Genomic DNA, 21,794 nt, shown 5'->3' with positions numbered 1-21,794 from the left:
AACGGAAGCCTGTGTTTATCGCGCCATCCTCGCCCCACCACCCGGTACACACGTGTGTGCAGACCTGGCCCGACCTCTCCTTTCACTGTCCAGTCTGGAACTTCAGATGGCACTGGCCTGCTCCGCACCGTGTGTCCACCCTCTCAGCCTGGAGGGAAGGAAAGGGTAATGAACATGGCCTTGGATTAGAGGTTGCAATGAAACTGTCAGCAGGGATCGTCTTTGCTAGGTCGGCTGCATCCTCCTTCACTGTATTGCTCTCTCTTGCAGGCACTCTTGCATACCAGGCAAGGTGATTGATTAATAAAGCAGTGAATAAGGAAAATTTAGTTCATTACTTGAATAAAGGAAAGTCCAAGCTTGAAGACACAGAGATCCTTGGCATCCACCTGTAGGACAGTTTCTGAAGTCCCCGTGGAGGTTGAAGAGAATGGTCATACGGTTAGGATGAGGGAGAGAGGCACTGGTCGGCAAGGGAAGTGGAGGGTTGCCTGGCGTTCAGGCAGTTCTGGAGTGAGGCCTGGTGTGCGGGAGCGCTCTGACTGGGACGGAGGCAGGGACCCTTCCCTGTCACCCCAGACTGTGAGTTTGCTGTTTGCAGAACCTCTTCCTTAGTCACACAGTTAAATATATCCCAACTCCCCCTTTCCCGTCACCCCTCATTTTCCCTTCTTGTCCTCCCCTCCATCGTGCCGCACTTCACTCATTGGCTGAAGCCTGAATTTGGCGGTCATTCTGGTCATCTACTTCATTTAGTGGTGGATCAGTAGAAGTGATCCTGGGCCAGTGCTCGGGCAGGGCAGAGGCAAGCACGTGGCCTTTCTGAAGGAAGGTGCCGGCGACCCTGGCTTCTCAGACACCTCCAGGTTAGTTTTCCAGATGTGAGCCTGGAGCCCAAATTACAGAACCCGGGGAGGAACCAGCCAGCACTAGGCTTGCAGCAGAGCAACCAGCGGTAGAAGCAGACCCTCCCCCACCGAGGACTTCAGATGACTGGACTTACTCGGATTTAGTTGTAAAACATGGGCCAAAAACAAAGCATAAAAATAACCCGGCAGATCTGGCAAAGTAACAATCTGTAGAGAGGAGGGAAATAGTCACTGAAATACAGAAACTCACTGAACAAGCTAAATAGGAGGTTAGATACTTTTTGAAGGGTGAGTTGATGATAGATCTCGGGAAATTCGGCAGAGACAGCAGCAGTGGCTACAGGTGAAAGACAAAGTGTGAAAGCGAAGTCAAGGTGTATCAAGGGCAGAATGAGGAGGTTTAAAATGAATCTAATTGGAGTTCCAGAAAGAATAGTGGTAGTTCTTAGCTATTGTCAGTTCAAAAACATACTGGCTGAGAATTTTCTAGAATTGATGAAAGGCCTGGATTTTCAGCTTCAGGAAGCACAATGAAAGCCCAAGCTGGATAGATAAAAAAAAATTCTGTCCCTAGATATATTATATGAAACTTTAGAAAATAAAATATAAAGAATGTCTTAATAGGGGACAGGAGAAACAGATAATTGCCCGTAACGGAGCCACGTCTCCTCGTGCTTGGTGACAGTGGACGCCTGCGGGCAGTGGGCTTCAGCAATGCTGAGAAATAATGACCGCCAGCCTTAACACTTTTCCTCAGCTATGCTTTTATTCAAGAATAAAGATGAAATGATATTTTCTCACAAATAAAAAACTGAATTGGCTCCCATCACACCTACACTAACGAACCTTTCACTAACGTACCTAATGAAAGGGGGAACTTGAACTCTGGAGGAAAGACTGGGATGCAAGAGAGAATGGTGAGCAGAGGGATTGGTAACGTGAGTAAATCTAAGTAAACTCCACACACCTGTTTGAAGACCGTGGCACATAGTACGTACTCGACTAACACGTAAATGAGTCATCAGTTTCCTGAAATATGTGCTTTCTTGTTCAACCAAGGCAAGCAGAGGAAGTGACTTCTTATTCCGAATTTTTCAAAGAGAAACTGGAATCTCAGTAGGACTCCCTCCAGGAGTCGCCTTGCTTTGCAGAGTTCAGAGGCACAGTTGCGCTCTCTCTGGGATGTGGTTTGGAGCGGCTGAGTTTCTTAGAAGCTTTCTGTTTATTTATAGGCTGCTGAGTACACTTTAATTTAGGTATTAACTAAGTGTCCCATATTTACTGAGAACCTAAATGTCAGTCTGGATTTATAGTTGGAATCTGGAATTTCTGCTCATTGTGTTCTCAGGTTTCCCATCAGTGGACTAGAAAACAGTTCTGAATTTATTGCTTCTGAGAACCCATGCTAGTCTAGGGGAAACCTAAACAGAATGAATAAGGTAGAGCTTAGCACTCTTTAAGTAGCCAGGAACATCACAAACCAGAAGCTACTCTTTCTCCCTATGACCCTGACTTCACAAAAGAAGTATTTGCTAGTTAAAAATATTTTTAACTGTTGAAATTCAGATATGCTATCAGGAGTATAGGAGGGTTTTGTTAAAGGGGCTGCCTGTCCTCCAAATTAGTAGATGGGTGCTCTCAGCACACACTCCTTCTCTTCTGGAAATGGTTTCTTTCAAGGAGCCAGCATCCCTGACCTAGTGTTGATTGACTCTCTAGGCTCCGTTCGTGCACCTAACACCCAGTTCGGGGCACCTGTCGGGCCCTCCTGTGCACTGAGGCGGTGGCAGTGGACGGGACTGCTGAGGTGCCTGTGCTCAGGGAGCTTGATGTTTTGCAGAGAGCAGAAGGCCAGGGAGCAAATAAAGTGCGCTGACATGGCAGGGAGCTGGGAAGGGGTGCTTTTTAGACTTGCCGAGGAGATGGCATTCAGGCAGAAACTCAAACAGCGAGAAGATATCCCCGGGCAGAAGCACCCGGGGTCGAAGGATCAGGGCCTGAAAGGGCTGTGAGGCCTGGAGGAACGGGGTGTGTGCCTGTGGTGCTGTCCATGCTGACAGCGTGTTCACGTGGCGGCTTCGCTGGCCTGACCTCGTTCGTGTGGAATAACTGTGGTTTTCTGGTGGCAGAAGCCTTTGGAAAATCGTCAGCTAGTAATGTGGGTGCACGTGTGCACATGTGGAGCGGAACTGATGTGCGGGGAAGAGCAGGGCTGAGACTGAACACCGTAACTTGATGCCGCCCTGTGCGAATCGCTAAGACCAAACTTAGGAGATTGCAGCTTGTCTAGGATGTGCGTGTACAATGGGAGTTTAGCAAAGTTGCAAACACTGTGTGGCAGCCACATGTGTTAGCAGAAGACAAACCCTTTTATAGTCTGAAAACTCTAATTGTAATTTACAAGTTCCAAATTAGCCTTAATAATTTACATATTTGTTATTGGTGGGTTGCTTTTAGCGTCAGGTAGTAGAGACTGAAACCGGCTGAAACACAAGGGAATCCACGTGGCTGGCAGCCTGAGAGGCCAGAAGCTGCAGGGGCAGTAGGACTGAGACCCAGGTATTGCTTTGCCCTCAGGCTCCTTCCTCAGGGCTGCAAAACAGCTGCCGGCAGCCAGGGAGTTATGCTTCCTGCTCATGTCCAGAGAAGGAGAGTAGCCACTTGTTCTCTGTGCAAAGTGAGGACAGCTGCCCAGAAACACCCAGGAGCTCTTTCCTTGATCTCAGTGGCCAGGATTGAGTGACATAATAACTGCCATTCCATTCCAGAACATTCCATTCCAGAACTAGTCCATTCCAGAACAACTCAATAGCTGTGGGGCTGCAGTTAATCACTCAGATCCTTCCCTTGGCTGAATGTCATTGACCTTCTCCAAGTGGGGAGAGTGGGGATGGCGACCAGCATGCACTGCGCCTGTGCAGCCCGCACCCGGACAGGATCGGCGTTTTTGGATCAGTTCTGGCCCACGGGTGGCACACAGACAGTGCTTCGAGATCACTTTACCGTGGGAAGGGCACTGAGGGTGTCCTGAGGGGGCCTGCGACCCAGAGTCTCCAACTCGAGTTCATTCTGTGTCACTGCGTTGGTGTGCAGTGGGGCACAGTCATGGCCGTGTGCTTCCTTCTCGTGCGTTTCTCTTTCCCTGGAGAGTAATTACTGGGAACACATCAAGCTTAGAAATTAAGATTTGAATCTTCTCCTTAAGTAAAAACATTCCTTGAACTTAAATTAAAACCATCCCTAAAAATCATGCATTTTCTAATTTAAGGAAAGAAAATGACCACTAGCAGTAAAGTCCAATACGGGGTCTGGAGCAAACAGCACCCCTTTTTAATTACAAAATCATTTATTACAGAATCATAAGCATGCAATTCAGTCACATACTATCACACTCAAGCACACCGTGTGACATTGTAGGTGACATGTTGCAATGAAAACCATAACTTATCACACCGACGTTATCACCCTCCCAACCAGTCACGCGGGCCTTACCTCTGCCGCACCCGGCATCTCGTCTTTCTGTTTCCTGCCTTGCGTGCCGCGCTGAGAGTCTGACCTCAGAGTACAGAGTGCAGTCTCCTTGTGCACCCTGTCATAAAACGGGTTACGTGACAGTCCTGGGAGTAAGTAAACAAACGCTTCCTTTGAACTTCATGGGTTTTTTTTTAATTGTGGCTGGTCTTCGATTAACTTAAAAATATAGTTTTAAAAGTACATTTTGCAAGTATAATACTGAAGGTATTTAGCAGCTTATTTTTAATTTTGAGCTGCAGAAAACTATTCAGTTGGCTTGAATTCATCAATACTAAGAGCATTGGCCATGTTTGATTTACCCAGTGTGTTTTCTCCATTAGATCTCTGTTCGTCTCTGGTCACTTCCACGTCACTAGCTTAGCTGTTTCTTTGAAGCGCTGCCCATGTCTTACAGGAGACAGGGAGGCTTGTGAATGGGTGCGCTGAAGGCCTGGGGGACGAGAAGTGTGTCGTAGCCAACGAAGGCAGCCTCCGTGGGTCGGATGCTAGGAAGAGCTGCCATTCCTGTACGGTTTTGTTTTTTTAAGTTCGTAGTAGTAGTAGTGAGGAATGTTAGGGTTTATGACTTAACCTTCAGAGTCATCCCTACGTGCTCATTAAACATCTTGGAAAAGTTATTTTCTTATCATAAAATAATAAATGGTCAGGTTGCAGGCCTCAATGGTTGGTCGTGAGTCAGGGACAGTAGTGGCTATCCTGTGTGCAGGGACGCTACTCCCTTGAGTCATCACGAAGGTACACACGTGCTCTCTGTGCCTGCCGTGCGTGGAAAGGACACAACGAGCTGCTCTTCTCTGTGTCTCTCGGACCCGGAGACACTCGCCAGCAGACTCCATTCAGAGGCCGCCGAGTTCTGCTTTGCATTTTGTTCAGTTGCGGCGCCTCATTAGTTCTGCGGAGTGAGAGAAAGCATTGCCTTTTCTAGTTCATACCTCAGGCTCTGAAGTTGGACATGTAAGTCCTCAAACCTCGGCCTCAGACTGTCGTGCAGGGTTTGTGGGTCCCGGACTGCTGGGTCTCCTGCGCAGTTTTCTGACTCTGAAGGCCCTCGGTGGAACTGGAGGAGCCCGAGACTGTAGGAAGTTCCCAGGTGTGCTGGAGATGCTGATCCCGGCACTGCCCTTTGAGAGTCACTGATGCAAAAATATTAACTTTAAGTAAAACCAGCAAATGGTCATATTCAGTTTGTTTAAGGAAAAGATGCACAATATTTACTACTGTTCAGATTGCACTTTATATTGTTTCTCTCTGTGGATATTGGTCATAACATTAAGTGACCCACAGGGAATACTACCTTAAAATATTGTATTTCCTTAGTAAAAGAATCATCGCCATTTGGTAATTGGCATCCTGTGACTCCTCACACACACGTGTCACTGCTGCCGGACAGAAAGGCTCTTCCAGGTAGAGAAGACTTGGCATTATTTTGCTTTGTGTTTCAAGCAAAGATGGATGGGTTTGCTTTTGTATTTGTTCTTTACAAGGAGTAATTGTTATTTCACCCACTGAGCGTTGAAACCTGCTCAGCCACTCCGAGGCCAGCGCAGCCACGCCACCTTTGCCAGCTGTGCTCGCTGCTGCAGGGACTCGGGTGGTGTCTAGCGGGACTGCCGCTGTACGGGCCACACCTGGCTTATTTGCATCCAGTTATGTTGGGGGGATTTCAGAAGAGCCAAAGGGCTGTGGGTGAGCCAATGGACAGCCAGCTGGGAGGAGGCCGTGACCCTCACACTGGTCTAAAGGTGAGCGGGTGGGCGGGTTTTCCTTATTTGTTACAGTTTCTGCTCCAGAGGGTTTAGGGGGAAGAGTGCTGAAGTTTAGATTTGTTCTGTGTATTTATTTGTCTCCAGGTGTTGTTTGTTTTGTTTTAGGCAAATCCTCTTACAATTTGATGATTTTTAAAAAAAATTTTCTTAAAGAACTTAAAATGCATACAAATCGGACTTTTCCCCACAAGAGAGGAAGAATTCAGTTTCTTTCTTTTCAGTTGCAGAATGTCCTAACATGTCTTGGTAAACTTTTACCCACTCTTGGATAACGGTTGCAGAATTTCATGTTGATCTTCACTTTTATGTGTCATAAGATAGTATGATTCCCTTCTGTTATAAAAATAACTTTTTTAAGAAGGCAGTTTGAACTGTTTGCATACTTGATTTTTGTTTGCATTGTCGAACTTCACTTGATTCAGTTTCATGAAATAATTAGAAACATCACAAATGTATAGGAAAATTTATATGGGCTAGTTATTGTACAGTAATATAAAACATAGGTGGTTTTTATTAATTAGTCATATCACTTGGTCTGTTTACTAATTCATACTAATTAGTTACAGCAATCCAGACGTGACAGACAAGAGTCAGTGCGTGTCCGAACCCCTCTTCCTTGCTCATGGCTGCCAAACTCACTGCCGGTCCGGGTTCGGGGGCCTTGTAGCAAAGAGTATGGTGGTCAGCCAGTGATGACGAACGGATTTCCACGTCTATGTGCCAAGTAATGACCTTCCTCATTTTCTACAGACAAAATGTGATTTTGTATCTTTTCTCACAATGCTTTACAGTGATAGCAACTTACATCAATCCATCCATGCCTGTTATCCAGGTATATAAGACCTGTCCAGAAGGTATCCAGCCATGTAATATGAAAAATAAAGACATTTATTGAAAAAGATCCAAATACAAGAAACATTGTACATAGGACAATGGCACCTCAGTCCCCTTCAAAGCAGGCACCTGGGACCTCACACAGTTTTCCTAGTCGCCAACAGCTCCCCATGGTATTTTCCTGAATCTCATCACCTGTCTGAAATCTCTTCTCTTTCAAAGGTGATTTTAGTTTTGGGAAAAGCCAGAAGTCTCAGGGCACCAGATCTGGGCTGTAGGGGGGCTGAGTCACCTGGGTAGTTTGATGTTTTGCTAAAAAACTCTGCACGAGACGTGATGCACAAGCAGCTGTGTTGTCCTGATGAAGTTGCAGTTGCCGTAGCCGCGGCCTTCCGAATCATCCCAATAGTTTCTGCTGATGACTGTTCAAGCTGGACGCAAAATCTGATGCTCATTTGTTGCTCTACTTGGTCATTTTGAATGTGACGGTTACACAGTACACAGGCTCACTCAGCTGTGTCTACTGCCCCTACTAACTAGTACCGTGATGTCATCGTTGTTCACGCGTGTGCATTCCAGTCCACTCTCCTTGGCTGCCAGGTTACATTGATGTTGCACAACTTGTTCTCATTATATTAACAATAGCTGGACTTTTTCCGGACAGACTTGTATATCCAAAGCTAATTGAAGTAGATACTTGTAAATTGGAGGGAGGTTCATGTTGTATTTGGGGTTGTGTGTGTGTGTTAGTAAAATGGACCCTTTCGGCCCTGGCTGGTGTAGTTCAGTGGATTGAGCACCGGCCTGTGAACCAAAGGGTCACCAGTTCAATTCCCAGTCAGGGCACATGCCTGGATTGTGGGCCAGGTCCCCAGTAGGGGGCGCTCAAGTGGCAGCCATACATTGATGTTCTTCTCTCTCTTTCTCCCTCCCTTCCCCTCCCTAAAAATAAATAAATAAAATCTTTGAAAACAAAAAGAAATAGACCCTTTAAAGAAAACAATAAGTAGGCTATTTTGTCCAGCTTTGTGAAGAATACCTGAGGATACATATTCCAGGGACTTTTCCAGTTGGCCTTCACGTTCCTGAGTAAGGGCAGCCGCCAGTCCCTGTGTTGTGGGAGAGGCAGTGGGCAGGAGCCGCCCACCCGGCAGCTGGCATCCCTCGGGCAGCCAGCCCCTGTCCCGGTGCGGCACTGTCCTCACAGTGGTAGCTTCCTCTCCGCAGCATGCTCAGCCTTCTCTCTTTGCTGTCGTAGACTGCAGAGGTCAGAAGAGCTGACTGCCATTTTAGCCACCCAGCTACTCTCAGTTTTCAATTAATCAGTTAAAAGAAAGAATGCAGTCTTTCTGTGCCTGGTAATGTTTCTCTGCTAATACACGCTCTTAATTAAGTAGCATCTGATGGATCCAGGTGGCCCGATGGCTGCCTTTGACTTCGTGGGGTGACTGTAAAGTGACCCCCTGCACGTGGATGTGAGTGTCTCACGTCTGACTCTGAAGCGTGTGGGACCCACATCAGTCCGCACTGCTGTGACGGAGCGTTGCTGGGAGTGCTGAGCCCGGTCCGCAATGGGGGGCAGTTAGGGTTGGTCCTTGTACTTCGGTTAGGCTCTGGCTCCTTTAGAAAACGTTGTGAAATTAATGCTGATAGAGTTTCTTCTGTTATCATATCATTTTAGCAGTAATCCTTGTATGGTGGTTTAATCGAAGTACTTTGTAGAAAATAGCTTTATAAGATTAATGTAGTCATCGGAATATGATAGCTTGCATTTTACGACTTTACAGATTGACCTATGTGAAGATCAGAGAAGTCAAGTAACTTGCTTCTGGAAGTTCATCTAGCCAGTGTAGAGGGGATCAGAATCTACACATTATTTTGACTCCTAGAGTGCCTTTAAAAATTCTTCTCTGCTGAGTGCCTTCAGTCTGGACTGACAGAGATTCCGTAGGGGTCTCTGACTACGGTGTGGTCACTTAGTTCTCCTGTCGCTTAACTGCAAGGGTTCCTGTGGGAACAAAGACAAAGGTGTTGTTTGTTCTACATCCAGTATTTTCCCTATTAACAACAGTGTAACAGCCTTCATTAACTGCCAGGTGCCTGAGGAGAGCCTCGTAGGGGTGTCATTGTACCTGGCTCAGAGAGAAGGAGACGGAGGGGAAGAGGGTGGGGAGCCCTAGGGCTCAGGATGTGAGAACTGGAGCTGAACCACACTTCCCTCTGGTTTCAAACCCTATCGCTAAATGATTAGTTTCCCAAAATATTTTAAAAACAACCCTTTCAAAATTAGTTAAGATACCTTTAATGAAAAAAGTTGGTGCTACAGCAAAGAGTATTATTCAAAATTAATGCAACATTTCAAGTTGGGCACAAATAAAAGCTCATTATCTTAAATGGAATTGTAATGTCAGGAGTTTAAAAGGCACTACCTTCTTCTTTAGTGAAATGCCCAGAGTACCTGAGTTTGCCCAGATTAGGAGAATCTCTGCCCTCAAACCTGAAATTCACCTTTCCCCAGGAGTCTTTCATCAAATTACCACCTGGCTGGCCAAGAGGGAGGGACGCACAGAAGTAGGCATGAGATATTCAGTATGCATTTGAGTAGCTCATGTCACGTAGCTGTTTTGTTGCTAGCAGTGTGGATATTTCACTGCACAGAATTGTAATGTGTGTGCATTTTAATCTGATCTGTTCAAAATGAGGAGTAATGTACATTAGGTTGCCTGGTACCTTTCTGTTTGGGGGAGTCATGTTAGGGCTTCTAAAAGGTGAGATACATTGATGGATTTTATTGTTTTTCTAGTTAAATTCTTTCCTACTAACTGGAGCTTGCAAAGGTGACATGAAATGTATTAATGCTGTTGACATTATGCAGAGAGTAGAGAGTTGCCTGACTACTCCCAGCATCCCTTGCAGCTGCTCATCACCTCTGAGTTAGGAGGGAAGGAGGCAGGCAGGGCTGGGCAGCTCCCCGTTATTGAAGTCCTGCCCTGCTGGTCACCTGCTAGACGCACCCACCCACGTGCTGGCGTGGTTAGCGTTCATAGAGGGTTGGGAGTCCAGGCAGTAGAGCAAAGAGAACCTTCTGTCTGAAACGATGCCCTGCTTTCTGTTTGGTCAGCTTGCCGACCCTCCATCATCTTGGTCACCTGCTCCTGGCAGTGCCAATGCTGGGGACAGTGCCAGTGCTGGAGACTGTCCCAGTGCCTGAGTCCAGCGGGGGCGGCATCCAGTGCTGGGGCAACCAGTTCGGGTATTTTCTCTTTTTTATGGAGGAGTCCAAGTTTAAGTCTTCAGAAGATTGTGGTAGCAGTGCTGTGTTATATACCTAAAACTTTGCTAAGAGGGTAAATCTTACATTCAGTGCTCTTACCACACACAAAAGTTTTTAATTCACAAAGGGGGGAGGGGTAGCAAAAGGACACGTTTGGAGGTCATGGATACTTTTATGGCCTTCATTGTGGTCTCATGGGTGTATACTGGTCTCCAAACTTGGCAGGTTGTGTGTGTTAAATGTGTACAGCTTTTTGTATATCAATCTCCCATAAAGTTTTCTTTTCAGGTTTTCAAAACAAAATTTAAACTTCTTAAGAAATGTAATTTAAGGACTAAAGCATGAGAAGAAGTAGGAAAAAAACCCATGTGTACTTCAGCCATGTGCAGGCGGTCCCAGCATTATTAACATGCTGTCCTTGCCGTGTACAGTAAAAGTGGTTTTCTGGCCTGTGGATTGAAAGTTAGTTAAAAAACATGGAAATTTTCAAGAGCATTATCTAAAGATTTTTATTATAACAGGAGAAAAATCTTATACTTATTAAATATTTAATAAGAGATTATATAACATCATTATCATTTCAATAATTCCTGATTATTTTTAAAATAGCTTATAGCCTCATCTCAATTTTTAAAACAACCAACAATTTTTCAGTGAGGAAATGAGGGTTCGGCTCTTGTGTTACTGTCCCGGGGCTGCCATACCGAACACCACAGCTGGCAACTTGAACAGCAGAGGTGTGCTGTCTCCTAGTTCAGGAGGCCAGAGGTCTGTGAGCAAGGCGGCAGCAGGGTTGGTTCCTGTGAAGGCTGTGCGGGGAAGCCAGGGAATCTGTTTCCCGCCACGCTCCTCTTCCTCTGTGTCTGCGTCCGAACTCCCCCTCCTTAGAAGGGCAGCGACAGCGATGGATGGGACCCATCCTCATGACCTCATCTCACCTCGTTGTCTGAAAGACCCTATTTCCTGTAAAGCCACGTGACGGGGACTGCCAGGCGGGCCTGTGGGGGGACTCGGTTTGGAACGGGTGCGGACTGCTTTGCTCGGGCTCTCCTAAGTAGCCGTATTGAAGGACAGTGTCGGGGGAGTGGTGGCTTTAACAGCGCGTGACACAGACCCGCAACACCACACTTCCAAGTATTCACCTTGTGGTCTGGGCTTATGTTGGGTAGATTTCACTTAAAATAATTAACTGAGTTTCTAACCTTCGGGAGGAAATCTGGAAAATAGCGAGAGAGAAATAACACGTTGATTACGGGGAAAACCATCCTGGAGATAGTGGATTTCTCATCAGAAACCGTGGAGGCCAGAGCCCCGTGTGCCAGAGCACCCTGCCCCAGAGCCACTGCACGGCCTCTGCCCGTGGGCTGCAGGCACCGAAGCGGGCCACACAGTGGGAAAAAGAAAACGAAAGAAAGAAACCATGGAGGCCAGGAGGCATTGGTATGCCATTTTTCAAGGGCAGAAGGAGCTGAAAATTCCAGGTTCTATATCCAGCAAAAGTATCCTACAGGAATGAACAGGAAATGAAGACATCCTTAGATGAAGGGAAACAGAGAATTTATCCACAGCAGACCTACCCTAAAGGAACGACTAAAAAAAGAACTACTTAGTTTTAAACCCTACAGAACATGTTCAGGACTTGGATGCTGAGAACTCCGAGGTGTTGATGGGAGGGATCAAGGAGGACACAGAGAAACAGAGAGATGCACTGGGTCCGAGGGTTCGAACATTCAGCGTAGGAAGCCTCAGTTCTCCCCAAACTGATGTGCAGGTTTAACGCAGCTCCAGTCAAAATCCCCACAAACTTCTTAATAGATGACATTCTAAAATTAATATGGGAATGCAATGGAGCTAGCATAGCTAACGAAATTTTGGAAAAGAAGAATAAAGTGGGAGGAATCAGTCTTTAGTTTCAAGACTTGTTTTGTAGCTGTAGGAGTCAAGCCTGGGGGTGCTGGTGGGGTGATGAACATATGGACCAGTGGGACAGAGTGGGGACCCCAGAAATAGATCCAAACAAGTTCCCTGGCTGATTCGTGACTGAGGTGCAAAAGCAGTTCAGTGGGGGGAGGGTAGGCTCTTTGACAAATGATTTAAAAATAAAACTTGTGACTTAGACCCAACACATTATGAAAAGGACATAGGAGACAATTTCAGGATGTAGGGCTTGGTCCACAGTTTTTAAACATGACACTAAAACTGAGTCAATGAAATTAAAAATTGATTAGACTTTATTAAAACTCTGAAGTGAGTCGAAAAGACAAGCTCCTCACTGGCAGAAATTATTTGCAAAGCACATATACCTGATGAAGAACTCTTAAAACTCAATCCTAACAAAAACCAAACAGCCCATTGGAAAATAGAGATTTTTAGAAAACCCAAAAGAAAGGAATAGCTGTGTCCCCGAGGAAGATACATGGATGGCACACAGGCACATAGAAAGCTGTTCCGCGTTACTGGCCGCTGGGGACGAGTGCTCCAAGACCAGCATGACGTGCCACCGCACCCCGTGAGGGCAGCTGAGCAAAAGGCGATGGCCGCGGCAAACGCTGGTGGAGACTTGGGGAAACTGGAGCTGTCCTGCTGCTTGGGGGGTGTAAATGGGACATTCATTCTGGAAAATAGTTGGAAATTTCTTCAAAAGCTGAACATACAGTTAGTGTATGGCCCAGCAGCCTCATTTCTGTGCATTTATCCCAGAGAAGTAAAAATTATGTCCACACCAAAGTGTGGACACAAATGTGCTGTTTGTGCTGTAGGTGGGAGTCACTTATTAGCTCGGGGCTTTCTTTGCACTGGCTTTCTCCCAGGGTGGGGCTTGTGCCCCTCTCCATGTCCATCCCACACACAGAGGTGTGTAGCAGCGGTGTGGTACCAGCCGCAACCTGGGGACTGCCCCCAACCCTTCTCTCGGACAACGGTTAGCCAACTGGCCACCCGCAGCGTGGAGCCCTGTGCATCAATAAGAGGAGACAGACTACTGACACGTTCGTCTTGGATGGATCTTAAGGGCATTATGCTGAGTACAGTATGCCAACCCCAAATGGTCACGTGTACTGTCTGATTCCGTTTGTGTGACATCTCAGAATGACAGGATTGTGGGGATGGGTGACATTAGTGGTTGTCAAGGCTGAGCACAGGGAGAGGAGTGGGCATGCCTGTCACGGGGTAGCAGGGGAGACGTCTTCATGGTGAAATAGTTCTGTGTTTCGATTGCAGAGGTGGTTATGCTAATATACACACGTGGCAGTAGAAGGACCTGGAACTGTACACACAGTATGTGCCGACGTCAGTTTCCAGGACTTGGAAGAGGACTGTAGTTACACAGTGTGTCACCAGTCGGGGGAGCTGGGTGAAGGGTGCATGGGACCTGTCTTTACTGAGTCCTGTACGTTTCTAACTATTTCAAAGTAGAAAGTTACATTCAAGAGAGGGGTGTTTAATTGCTGTGGGGTCCCAGAGCGAGGGGGCCAAAAATCTGCGGTCACAGCATGGGAACCTGCCTTTGTGGGACAGGCAGGCTTTTCCCAAGCTGTGCAGAGAGGAAGGCCGCCTTGGGCAGGCTGAGTGTAAACGCCGAGGAGCGCGGGCCGCTGTGCTGTTAATGTTGCTGAGACATAGTGCGAACATTGATTAGCTTAGAGGACGTTGTTGTTAGTTGTGTGGGAGAATGCGTTTTAAGTTTTGTGTCTCACACAGAACTCTGGGACGCTCGTCACCCTTGTGCTGCCACACAAATTTGTGAAGACCGAGAGTAAGAGAGAACTCATCAATTACCAGCATCGGAAAGGAAACTGAACAGTTCGGAAACGCATGGGACTGGTCAAAGCAGCATATGGCTTTAAAGAAAACAAAGCCTGTTTTCTTGGATTTAAGAAATGGAAATCAGAGGAGGAACTCCAGTAATGGCCATGGATGTCTAGGCCAACACGCGTTCTCCCACTCCACGGAGTGCTCATGCTCTGTCATTGCTTACTGCGTGATCGTCCAGTGGTCCTCTCCCCTGTTCCCTTGTGAGCATCTGTGGCTCAGCGGCCGAACCCCCCACGTCCACGCCAGCGTCGGCAGCACCAAGGAAGCGCTCGCTCACTGAATGCATCAGGGCCGGGCTCAGTGACTGGGGGAAACTGGGATGACGGCAGACAGTCACAGACATGCGGACGGGAGGAGCAGACGAGTGAGCCTGGTGTGGGGGTGAAGTGGTGAGACTCTAGCAGAGCCCCACAGCGAGGACGCTTTCACAACTGAGGTGTGGCATTGGACTCCGTAATGATGTGCTTACGGTTGCCACAGTGTGAGGCGGAGCAGCTGAGGAGCTGGTCCCACGGCTGCAGAAACACAAGGGAGCATGGGCCAGAGAGGGAATCAGAAACTGTGCCATTTCGCCCTCGATGCCGCCCAGCGTGGGGGCTTTCTGCACAAACCCCCGCTTCCCGGCAGACGGGATTGACGGACTTGGTGCCTTCCCTGTCCCACGGCCTCCTGGGGGCTCACCCTGAGCTCAGCGGTCTCTGCAGACACGCTTCTACAAGTGGGCGCTGTGGTGGCCGCGAGTAGCGGACTGGTTGTGCCCCTCGTCTGCTGTGCGACTTACTTTAATTACACAATTTAAATAATTATTATATAAACCAAGGAAAGAAAGACGATGTTTCTGTGAAAACTTAACTTCAGTGCTTGGAAAAGATTTGATAAAGGGTAATTACTAAAAATGCTGTTGAATTAGACTTGAATAGAAGAGCTGTAAAATTTTAGGGATCAATTATTCTAAAAGAAAAAGAATGAAAAAAATTCTCAATCAGATGGCTTTATGTGTCTTTTAAGTTCTTATTTTTAAAGCAGTTTTCCATCTGTGGGTCATGAGGTTAACTTATAGGTTGAAAAAAGCACTTTAAAAAAAATGTATTAGAACATAGCAGAGTGTATTGCATCTAGGAAGTAGCATTGTTTCCTGAAACTTTCCCCGAATTTGTTTATGTTTATTCTGTACATAGTATACATTGTAAAATGTGAAGACGTGAAAAGCTTGAAAGATAAAGATAAAGAAATCGAAACTGGAAATATCAGAGTGTGTATTAAGGGTGTGATTTTTATCCAAGGAAGAAGAGAAGACGCAACTAGTGGATCTAAACCAAAAGCAAAGGTTGTGGTCCGACATCAGAAAATTGGGGAATGAGTGTGTATTCATGAACTTTGCATTAAATGAGATGTTGAAGACGTATATAGTGGTTTTATGGCATTTATTTTAAGTCGGCCTTTCCAATTAACGATCCAACTACAGATGTGCGTTGTGGGCTAAGAGCTGTGGCATATTTTATTTTATTTTCCTCTCATGCCTCCTTGTTTTCTCCCAGTCCCCTATCCCTACCCCTCCTTTCTCTGCAACTTAATAATAAGTGACCTAAAAGGCATGGTCTAGACCTCAGTTTACTTTTTATAAAATAAGATTATAAGAGTATTTATTGCTATCCTTCCCAGTGGAAACAACCATTACATCACATCACGTATCAACTCCTAAACTAGATGTAAAGTGAAAGCAGTTGATTTGGATTAATTCATACTGACGTGTAAATGACTGACAATCCCACGAACCTCCAGACTGTTTTTCAGGGTGCCCTCTTAGGTCCTGTTTTATTCTGATATCTCAGACAGAGACCACACGCGGTGAACATTTGAGACTGTGAGTAAAGCTGTCTGTCTGGCAGCTCCCTTCCTTCGGGCCTTGCTGTGCGGTGACTGGGGACCTGGGCAGTCTGGTGGGATTTTAAAAGCTGCCCTCTGGAATGTGCAGCGCACCTAGATGATGGGTGGCAGAAGGGGCGTTTTCCTGGCCGTCGCATTGTACGGGAGTGAGGCTTCCTGTCACCCTGGCTCGCTGCAGGTCAGGGCTGCTTCCTCCTTTTGCCTCCTCCCTACTCCTGGAGTGAAGAGGGTGAGGTTTGCACTAGAGCACAGGGGTCTTCTAGATGCTAGCCCCCAGAGAGCAGCAGCCCCTTGCTGTGCAGAGCGCCCCTCTCCTCACAGGACCCTGGGCCGAGCCGGCGGTCATCGCACTGCTCAGGCCTGGCCCTGCGCAGCGCCGGTCAGCAGACCTCCTGCGTTGGCGGTGGCTGTCCGGCGGCCCTTCAGGACTGATGGCGTTCAGAGCGTCCCTGCAGATGGCATGGAAAGGTGGCTGGGGAGGAGCAGAGGCGCTCTGCATGCGCAGACAGTGCGGGTAAGACACCACGAGGCAGACGGGGAGGGGAGGAAACACTGATTGGCATCTCCTGCGTTCCAGTCACATTCATCATTGCGCCCCTCTTTCCCCACCACCGGGCCGAGCTTGTGTAGCCCGGTACGTTCTGCCTTAAACCTCATTGGAGGCTTGTCTTCTGCTGCACACTCTAGCCTTGCTTGTTTTAATACAGTGTTAGGAATTGCGATCAGATGCAGTTGCTGCTCTTGGTCTCTTGGTCCCAGATGGCAGCGCTCCATTGCTCCCCTCACCCTCTCCTCGAAGGCTCGTTGTGATTCTGCACCAGAAAAACCAGCAGTGTAGACAGTGCTGGTCTGGAAGTTGAGATTCTTGGTTCTCTTCCTCGCTGTTTTTGACTTGCAAGGAAATCTTTAAAAAATCCTTATAAAAGTCTCGTCTTTCATTTTCTCACATGCATGTCAAGTTCAATTTCAGCCTTAGTGTTGGCTAAAATGACATATTTTTAGAAATCAGACACTTGGCATGCTCAAAGACCGGTTCACAATCAAAGCAGTTAATGGGATGATACTCCTGGGAACATGCCTCAGTCTGCTGCGTGCGTCTGTGTATCTGCGCACACTTGACTTGTAGACACAAATCCCCATCACTCGTTGTCGGTCTCCTCTTCACACGCCACACTCAAGACAGGCTGTTTTAGTCTTGCCTTATTCGAGGCCCCTGCCCCCGTGCCCACCAAGTCCCTTAACCTACAACTTGTCCATCGTCTGTGAGAGCCAAGAGCGCAGGTTTCCGTGTCGCCAGGTCCGGCTGTGCGGTCTGACATGCGTCACTTGTGTGACACTGGGTAGAGTGCTACAGCTCCATATGGCTTGGCATCCTTAGTTGTTTCTTCTCTCTCCTCACCCAAGGGCACTTTCACTGAAGGATACTCCCACTGATCTTAGAGAAGGAGGGAGGGTGGGAGAGAGACAGACAGACATCCATGTGGGAGAGAAGCATGGATCTATTTCCTTCTGTACACGCCCCCGACCGGGGGTCGAACCTACAACCTAGGCGTGTGCCTTGACTGAGGATCGAACCTGCAACCTTTGGGTGCATAGGATGACGCTCCAACCAACAGAGCCACACCGGCCAGGGCACAGTTTCCTTACTTGTAAAAGAGGTAATAATGTTTACTTCATGTGGTTTTATGAATCTCCTGAACCACCCACGATGATTCAAGTGGAGTGTTGTCATGTTGTGATTGACGTTTTACCTTGTGAATTCAGTTTAAGTTGAATAGGTGTATTGTTTAGCAGGGTTTTACACACACACACACACGTATTCATATCTGTTCAGCAGAATTTACTTGAAATACTAGGTAATTCCACAATTTACATGGCCCATTTTCTGATGACTGTTGTTGTAAGTGACCAGCTGTCTTGCACTTTAGACCGAGTGATGGGGAAGGCTCCTGTACACTGTGTGGCAGTCCAGCTAGCCCAGGCTGTGGTCACCTGTGATATAAAAAGTGTGGCGCCCCGGCCTGCCCTCTCCTGGGGCAGTTTCGTGGGTCCTGCCCGGCTTCTGTGCCTGTGCCGTGGCCTCGTGCCGAGGAGCTCCTTCCCTGCGGCGCTGTCAGATTTGGAAGCGTCCCCATCAGCGGGCAAGTGCCGCTTGTGCCCTGCGCTCTGCTTCCACCTTGCTCATTGTTTCCTTGGGATTATTTGGGTTGTGTAGAAAGGTTTTTGCAAATCCCCTTATTACTGAAGTCATTGTTGCCAGCAGGAATAAGATGAAAGGTGCTTAAGTCTGTAGAGTTGTCTCTAATTTGTATGTGTCATTTCAGTGGCATTTTAACAGAACTCCATCTCCTGTCCCTCCCCTCTCCCCGCCGCACTATCACAAGTTAGGGCCGAGAAGCCAGGCCATTGGCAGAAATCTCATTTTATCCTCCTAATTATTATGCTGGCACTCAGGAGATAATTTCTCTCTTCATGCACTGCCAATTAATATGCAAATGGACTGATAAATATTTATGCAATGATTTAAATTATGCAGCGAGTGCTTTCAGTGTATTCTGTAAATGAATTGTTCGTGGACTTCAAAGTGCTGGCTGCTGTGCTAACGAGGAGAGATTTGCATAGGGCCCTAATCACGCGCATACTGATTAAGCTTCATTATGGAAACTGCCAGCTGCAATCTTTGTTTCTATTTTATTACAAAAAGGGGAACTTTTCATGCTTCAGTTGCCTTGACAGTGTCAGTCCTCACTGGTAGGAGAGACTAAAACTCCTCCGAGCAACTGAAGTTTCCTTATTCAGTTGAAGATGGCTGTGGTGTGACTGAAGTAGTTGCTTCTCCCCCATCCACTTTCCACCTCCCACCCTTGTTCTCTTAGATTTGTTAGAAATAGTGGTACCTTCTTACCCCACCCAAACCGCTACCTGTCTCTTCCTTGCCCTGGACTGTGTGAACCTAGAAGACCTCACAGCAATGCTGGACTGCAGTGACTTTGCTCTAGGTGGGTACCCGCCCGGCTCTCGCGATGGGCTGTGATATGGAGCTGTAATATGGAAATAGCGGCCCTGCGGTTGACTATGCAGAAATGCTTAATGGCACAGGCCACCGCTGTGGGTGGGGGAGAGGAGGTTGGAGCGGGAAGGGGGAGCATTTGCAAAGCACAGGTCCCTCCCTACCACTAGTTCTTCTGGTTCAGAGGATATTTTCATTAAATAGTGTGGATTTAGGATTCAACTTGAATGGAGATTTTTGCTTTTTTTTTTTTTTTGAAATTTCTTTTGAGAGCATTTCATATAGGTCTGAAAACTAGATCTGAAACAAGGTCTAAAGTGTATCTAAATAATATGTATATTAATAAAAATGTTTTGCATACTTGGCTCGAATGTCTTATATAAAACCAAAGGACCTGGTGAAAATGAGGAGCCCGGTGCAGGACGGCTCCCGGAGCGCCGGCTCAGGCGGCTGCCCTGGGCAGCGCCCCCAGTGGAGGCCGAGTTCCAGACCCCAGAGGCAGGGCTTTCTGGGTTTTGACGGATACTAGCATTTTCCTTGTTCAGAAATTAACTTTTCTTCTTCAGGAAAACAGTTTTAAGTCCTGGAAAGCCTGCTTTTAGAGTTTTCCTTATAGAACAACAGGCCTGTTGGGGTGAGGGCTGTCTGGCTGCAATGTGTAAACTGCCTTTGGTAACTGAGCTTTAAACTCCACTGGGTCGCTTTGGTTTTTAGACAGAGGATGGCTCATGGCGGCCGTATTTTGCGTTGAGGTCTGTCTGTCATAAGCAAAGTGGTGGCCCCTGTGGTTAGTCTGGCCACCAGGAGAGTCAGATTGGCGGTAGGAATCTAGGACTTCGCTATCTTTCAGACCTTTGCAAATGATTTTTCTCCTGTGTGCCGTCTTTCCCATCTGAAAAGTTGAGGCTGCCTCTGTCACCTTTGCAGTTGCCAAGGCTAGAATAAAATGATAATTCTGAATATGTTTGAATTCTTAGGGAGAAGGTGTGGCCTAAACCCAGGGTAGTAGTAAAGTCTGCACAGCATGAAGGTGAATGAATGAACCAGCAAACTGCTGTCAGGAATTCAGTCCAAGAGCAACTTGCCGAGTGTGTTTCAGACTCATTATACAGTGGGTTTAACGTGCCCAGAGAATATCAAAAACAAAATTATTGTGTTTATTTACCCTTACATTTACTAAGTTGGGAATCAAGGAAGGAAAGGAAAATACCTTTTTGAAACATTTTTAGTATTATATCTTATAATAAGAAATTATACCTATTTTTTTTTTTGTTAACAATAAGTGTTTAAACAGCCTTCCCATAGTTGTACAGGTAATCAGAATTTTTATTTATTATTTTGTATGTGAAGTAATTTTGTCAAATGTTTTGAAGCTCTTGACAGTTCAGTAGAAAATCTTTAGAAGATTCATACAGAATGCCCGTGACATAATCTTTAATTTAGGAATATGAAAATGAGGATAGGAATTGTACGTGGTTAGGCTCATGACTCACTAGGAATTAAGCCTACTTTATTTCATGCGTGCAGAAAATTATCATCTTTTTAAATGAATGTCATCTGGTCCATTATTTTCCCTCTGTTTTAGACACTGTCTAAAGGAAGCATCGAGCAACGTGTGTGCTTAATGGTACATTCTGTTATGTTCGTTGTAGTCTCTGTTGACTTTTATAGGATTTAGGTTACGTCATTCAGAAAGCTGATTTTCTCTAAGCCGTACACCTGTTTCTTTCAAACCTTAGTGTGCTTTCAGAAGAGATTTACATTTTTCTGGACAGTGTGGGGAAGGAAGTTGGAGAACAACCCTCATTTATGACCAAAGACATAAGAATCCGAACGCTTTGTACTTATGAAGAACAAACCAAACTATGACAGAGCCACGTAAGCACCCAGGACAGGCACCTGTTTAAAAAGCTGTGTCAGAGCGGCAGGCCCACGGCTTCTGGATGGGCATGAAGTTTACAGAGGGGGCTTCTTTCTGAAGTTTCTCATCCCTCGTGCACGTGGATAATGCCACTGCGACGGCATGGGTGGGACTCTAGTGATCGTTTTGATTTCTTGTTTAAACATTAAACATGACAAAATGTGCTTTTTGGTCAAAAGATCAAATATAACATAGTTAAAGTGTTTATTCTCTAGTAACCAGTAGTTAAATGGTTCTTACTTGGTGGGAAGAGGCAGAACTTGCTTGAGAGTAGACTCATTTGATTTGTAAATGTGCTGAGCTTGCGTTTACAGGAGATGTGGGATAAGGTGCACCTTTAACATATGCTGCGTGTTCACCCTTTGGAAGAAGTAGGAGAGAGGCAGGCTTGCTCTTGTTTGTCGCCTGTCTTCTGGGATACCTAATGTTGCTTGGTAAAAACTTACGACTGTGGAAGTCTTCGTGAAACAGATAGCCCTGAAAGATAGGAACCCCACCAGCAGGTTCATTTGGGAACCAAGGGTGGGATGGTTTGTGAGCGGGTGCGGCTGTGTGTGGCTGTCTCTCAGTCTTGCCAGTGTTAGATGTGTCTGTCGTGCTCGTGCCACAGCTCGCACTGCTTTCCTACGGAGGCCCGGACCCAGCATAGCCCTCTGACACGTGCTGAGCCTGGCGGGGGTGGGGTGAAAGTGGAGGCGCTGTCCTTAGCTGTACTCGGTAGTATTGTTCTGTTGAGCGCCCTGTCCAGTCTGTTGTCAGGGTGTCAGTGGGTTGTTTTGGTCAAAATTAACAAACATCTCTGCTTGTGGGAAAAGAAACTTTATTTGGTAATAACATATTTTACTTTGTGACGGATTTTGTTTCTTTAACATATTCTACATTTGTA

General features: G+C 46.6%; 1 protein-coding gene across 4 annotated transcripts in view; it reads left to right on the top strand.

Moving 5' to 3' along the window:
- Positions 1-21,794, top strand: part of POU2F1 (POU class 2 homeobox 1) — a 113,620-nt gene that overhangs the window by 41,711 nt on the left and 50,115 nt on the right. The window contains exon 1 of one of the 4 annotated variants that reach the window (XM_053914584.2): positions 18,745-18,976. The exons of the other annotated variants lie outside the window; for them this stretch is intronic. Within the exon in view, the coding sequence (XP_053770559.1) occupies positions 18,949-18,976 (28 nt within the window). The 5' untranslated portion in view covers positions 18,745-18,948. Of the gene's footprint in view, positions 1-18,744; positions 18,977-21,794 lie in introns of those variants that run through there. 4 annotated transcript variants of the gene reach the window in all.

This window comes from Desmodus rotundus, chromosome 12 (genome assembly GCF_022682495.2).
Source record: "Desmodus rotundus isolate HL8 chromosome 12, HLdesRot8A.1, whole genome shotgun sequence".
NCBI lineage: Eukaryota > Metazoa > Chordata > Mammalia > Chiroptera > Phyllostomidae > Desmodus > Desmodus rotundus.
Note: the sequence above shows the minus strand (reverse complement) of the source record. Positions and strands in the feature narration are given on the sequence as shown.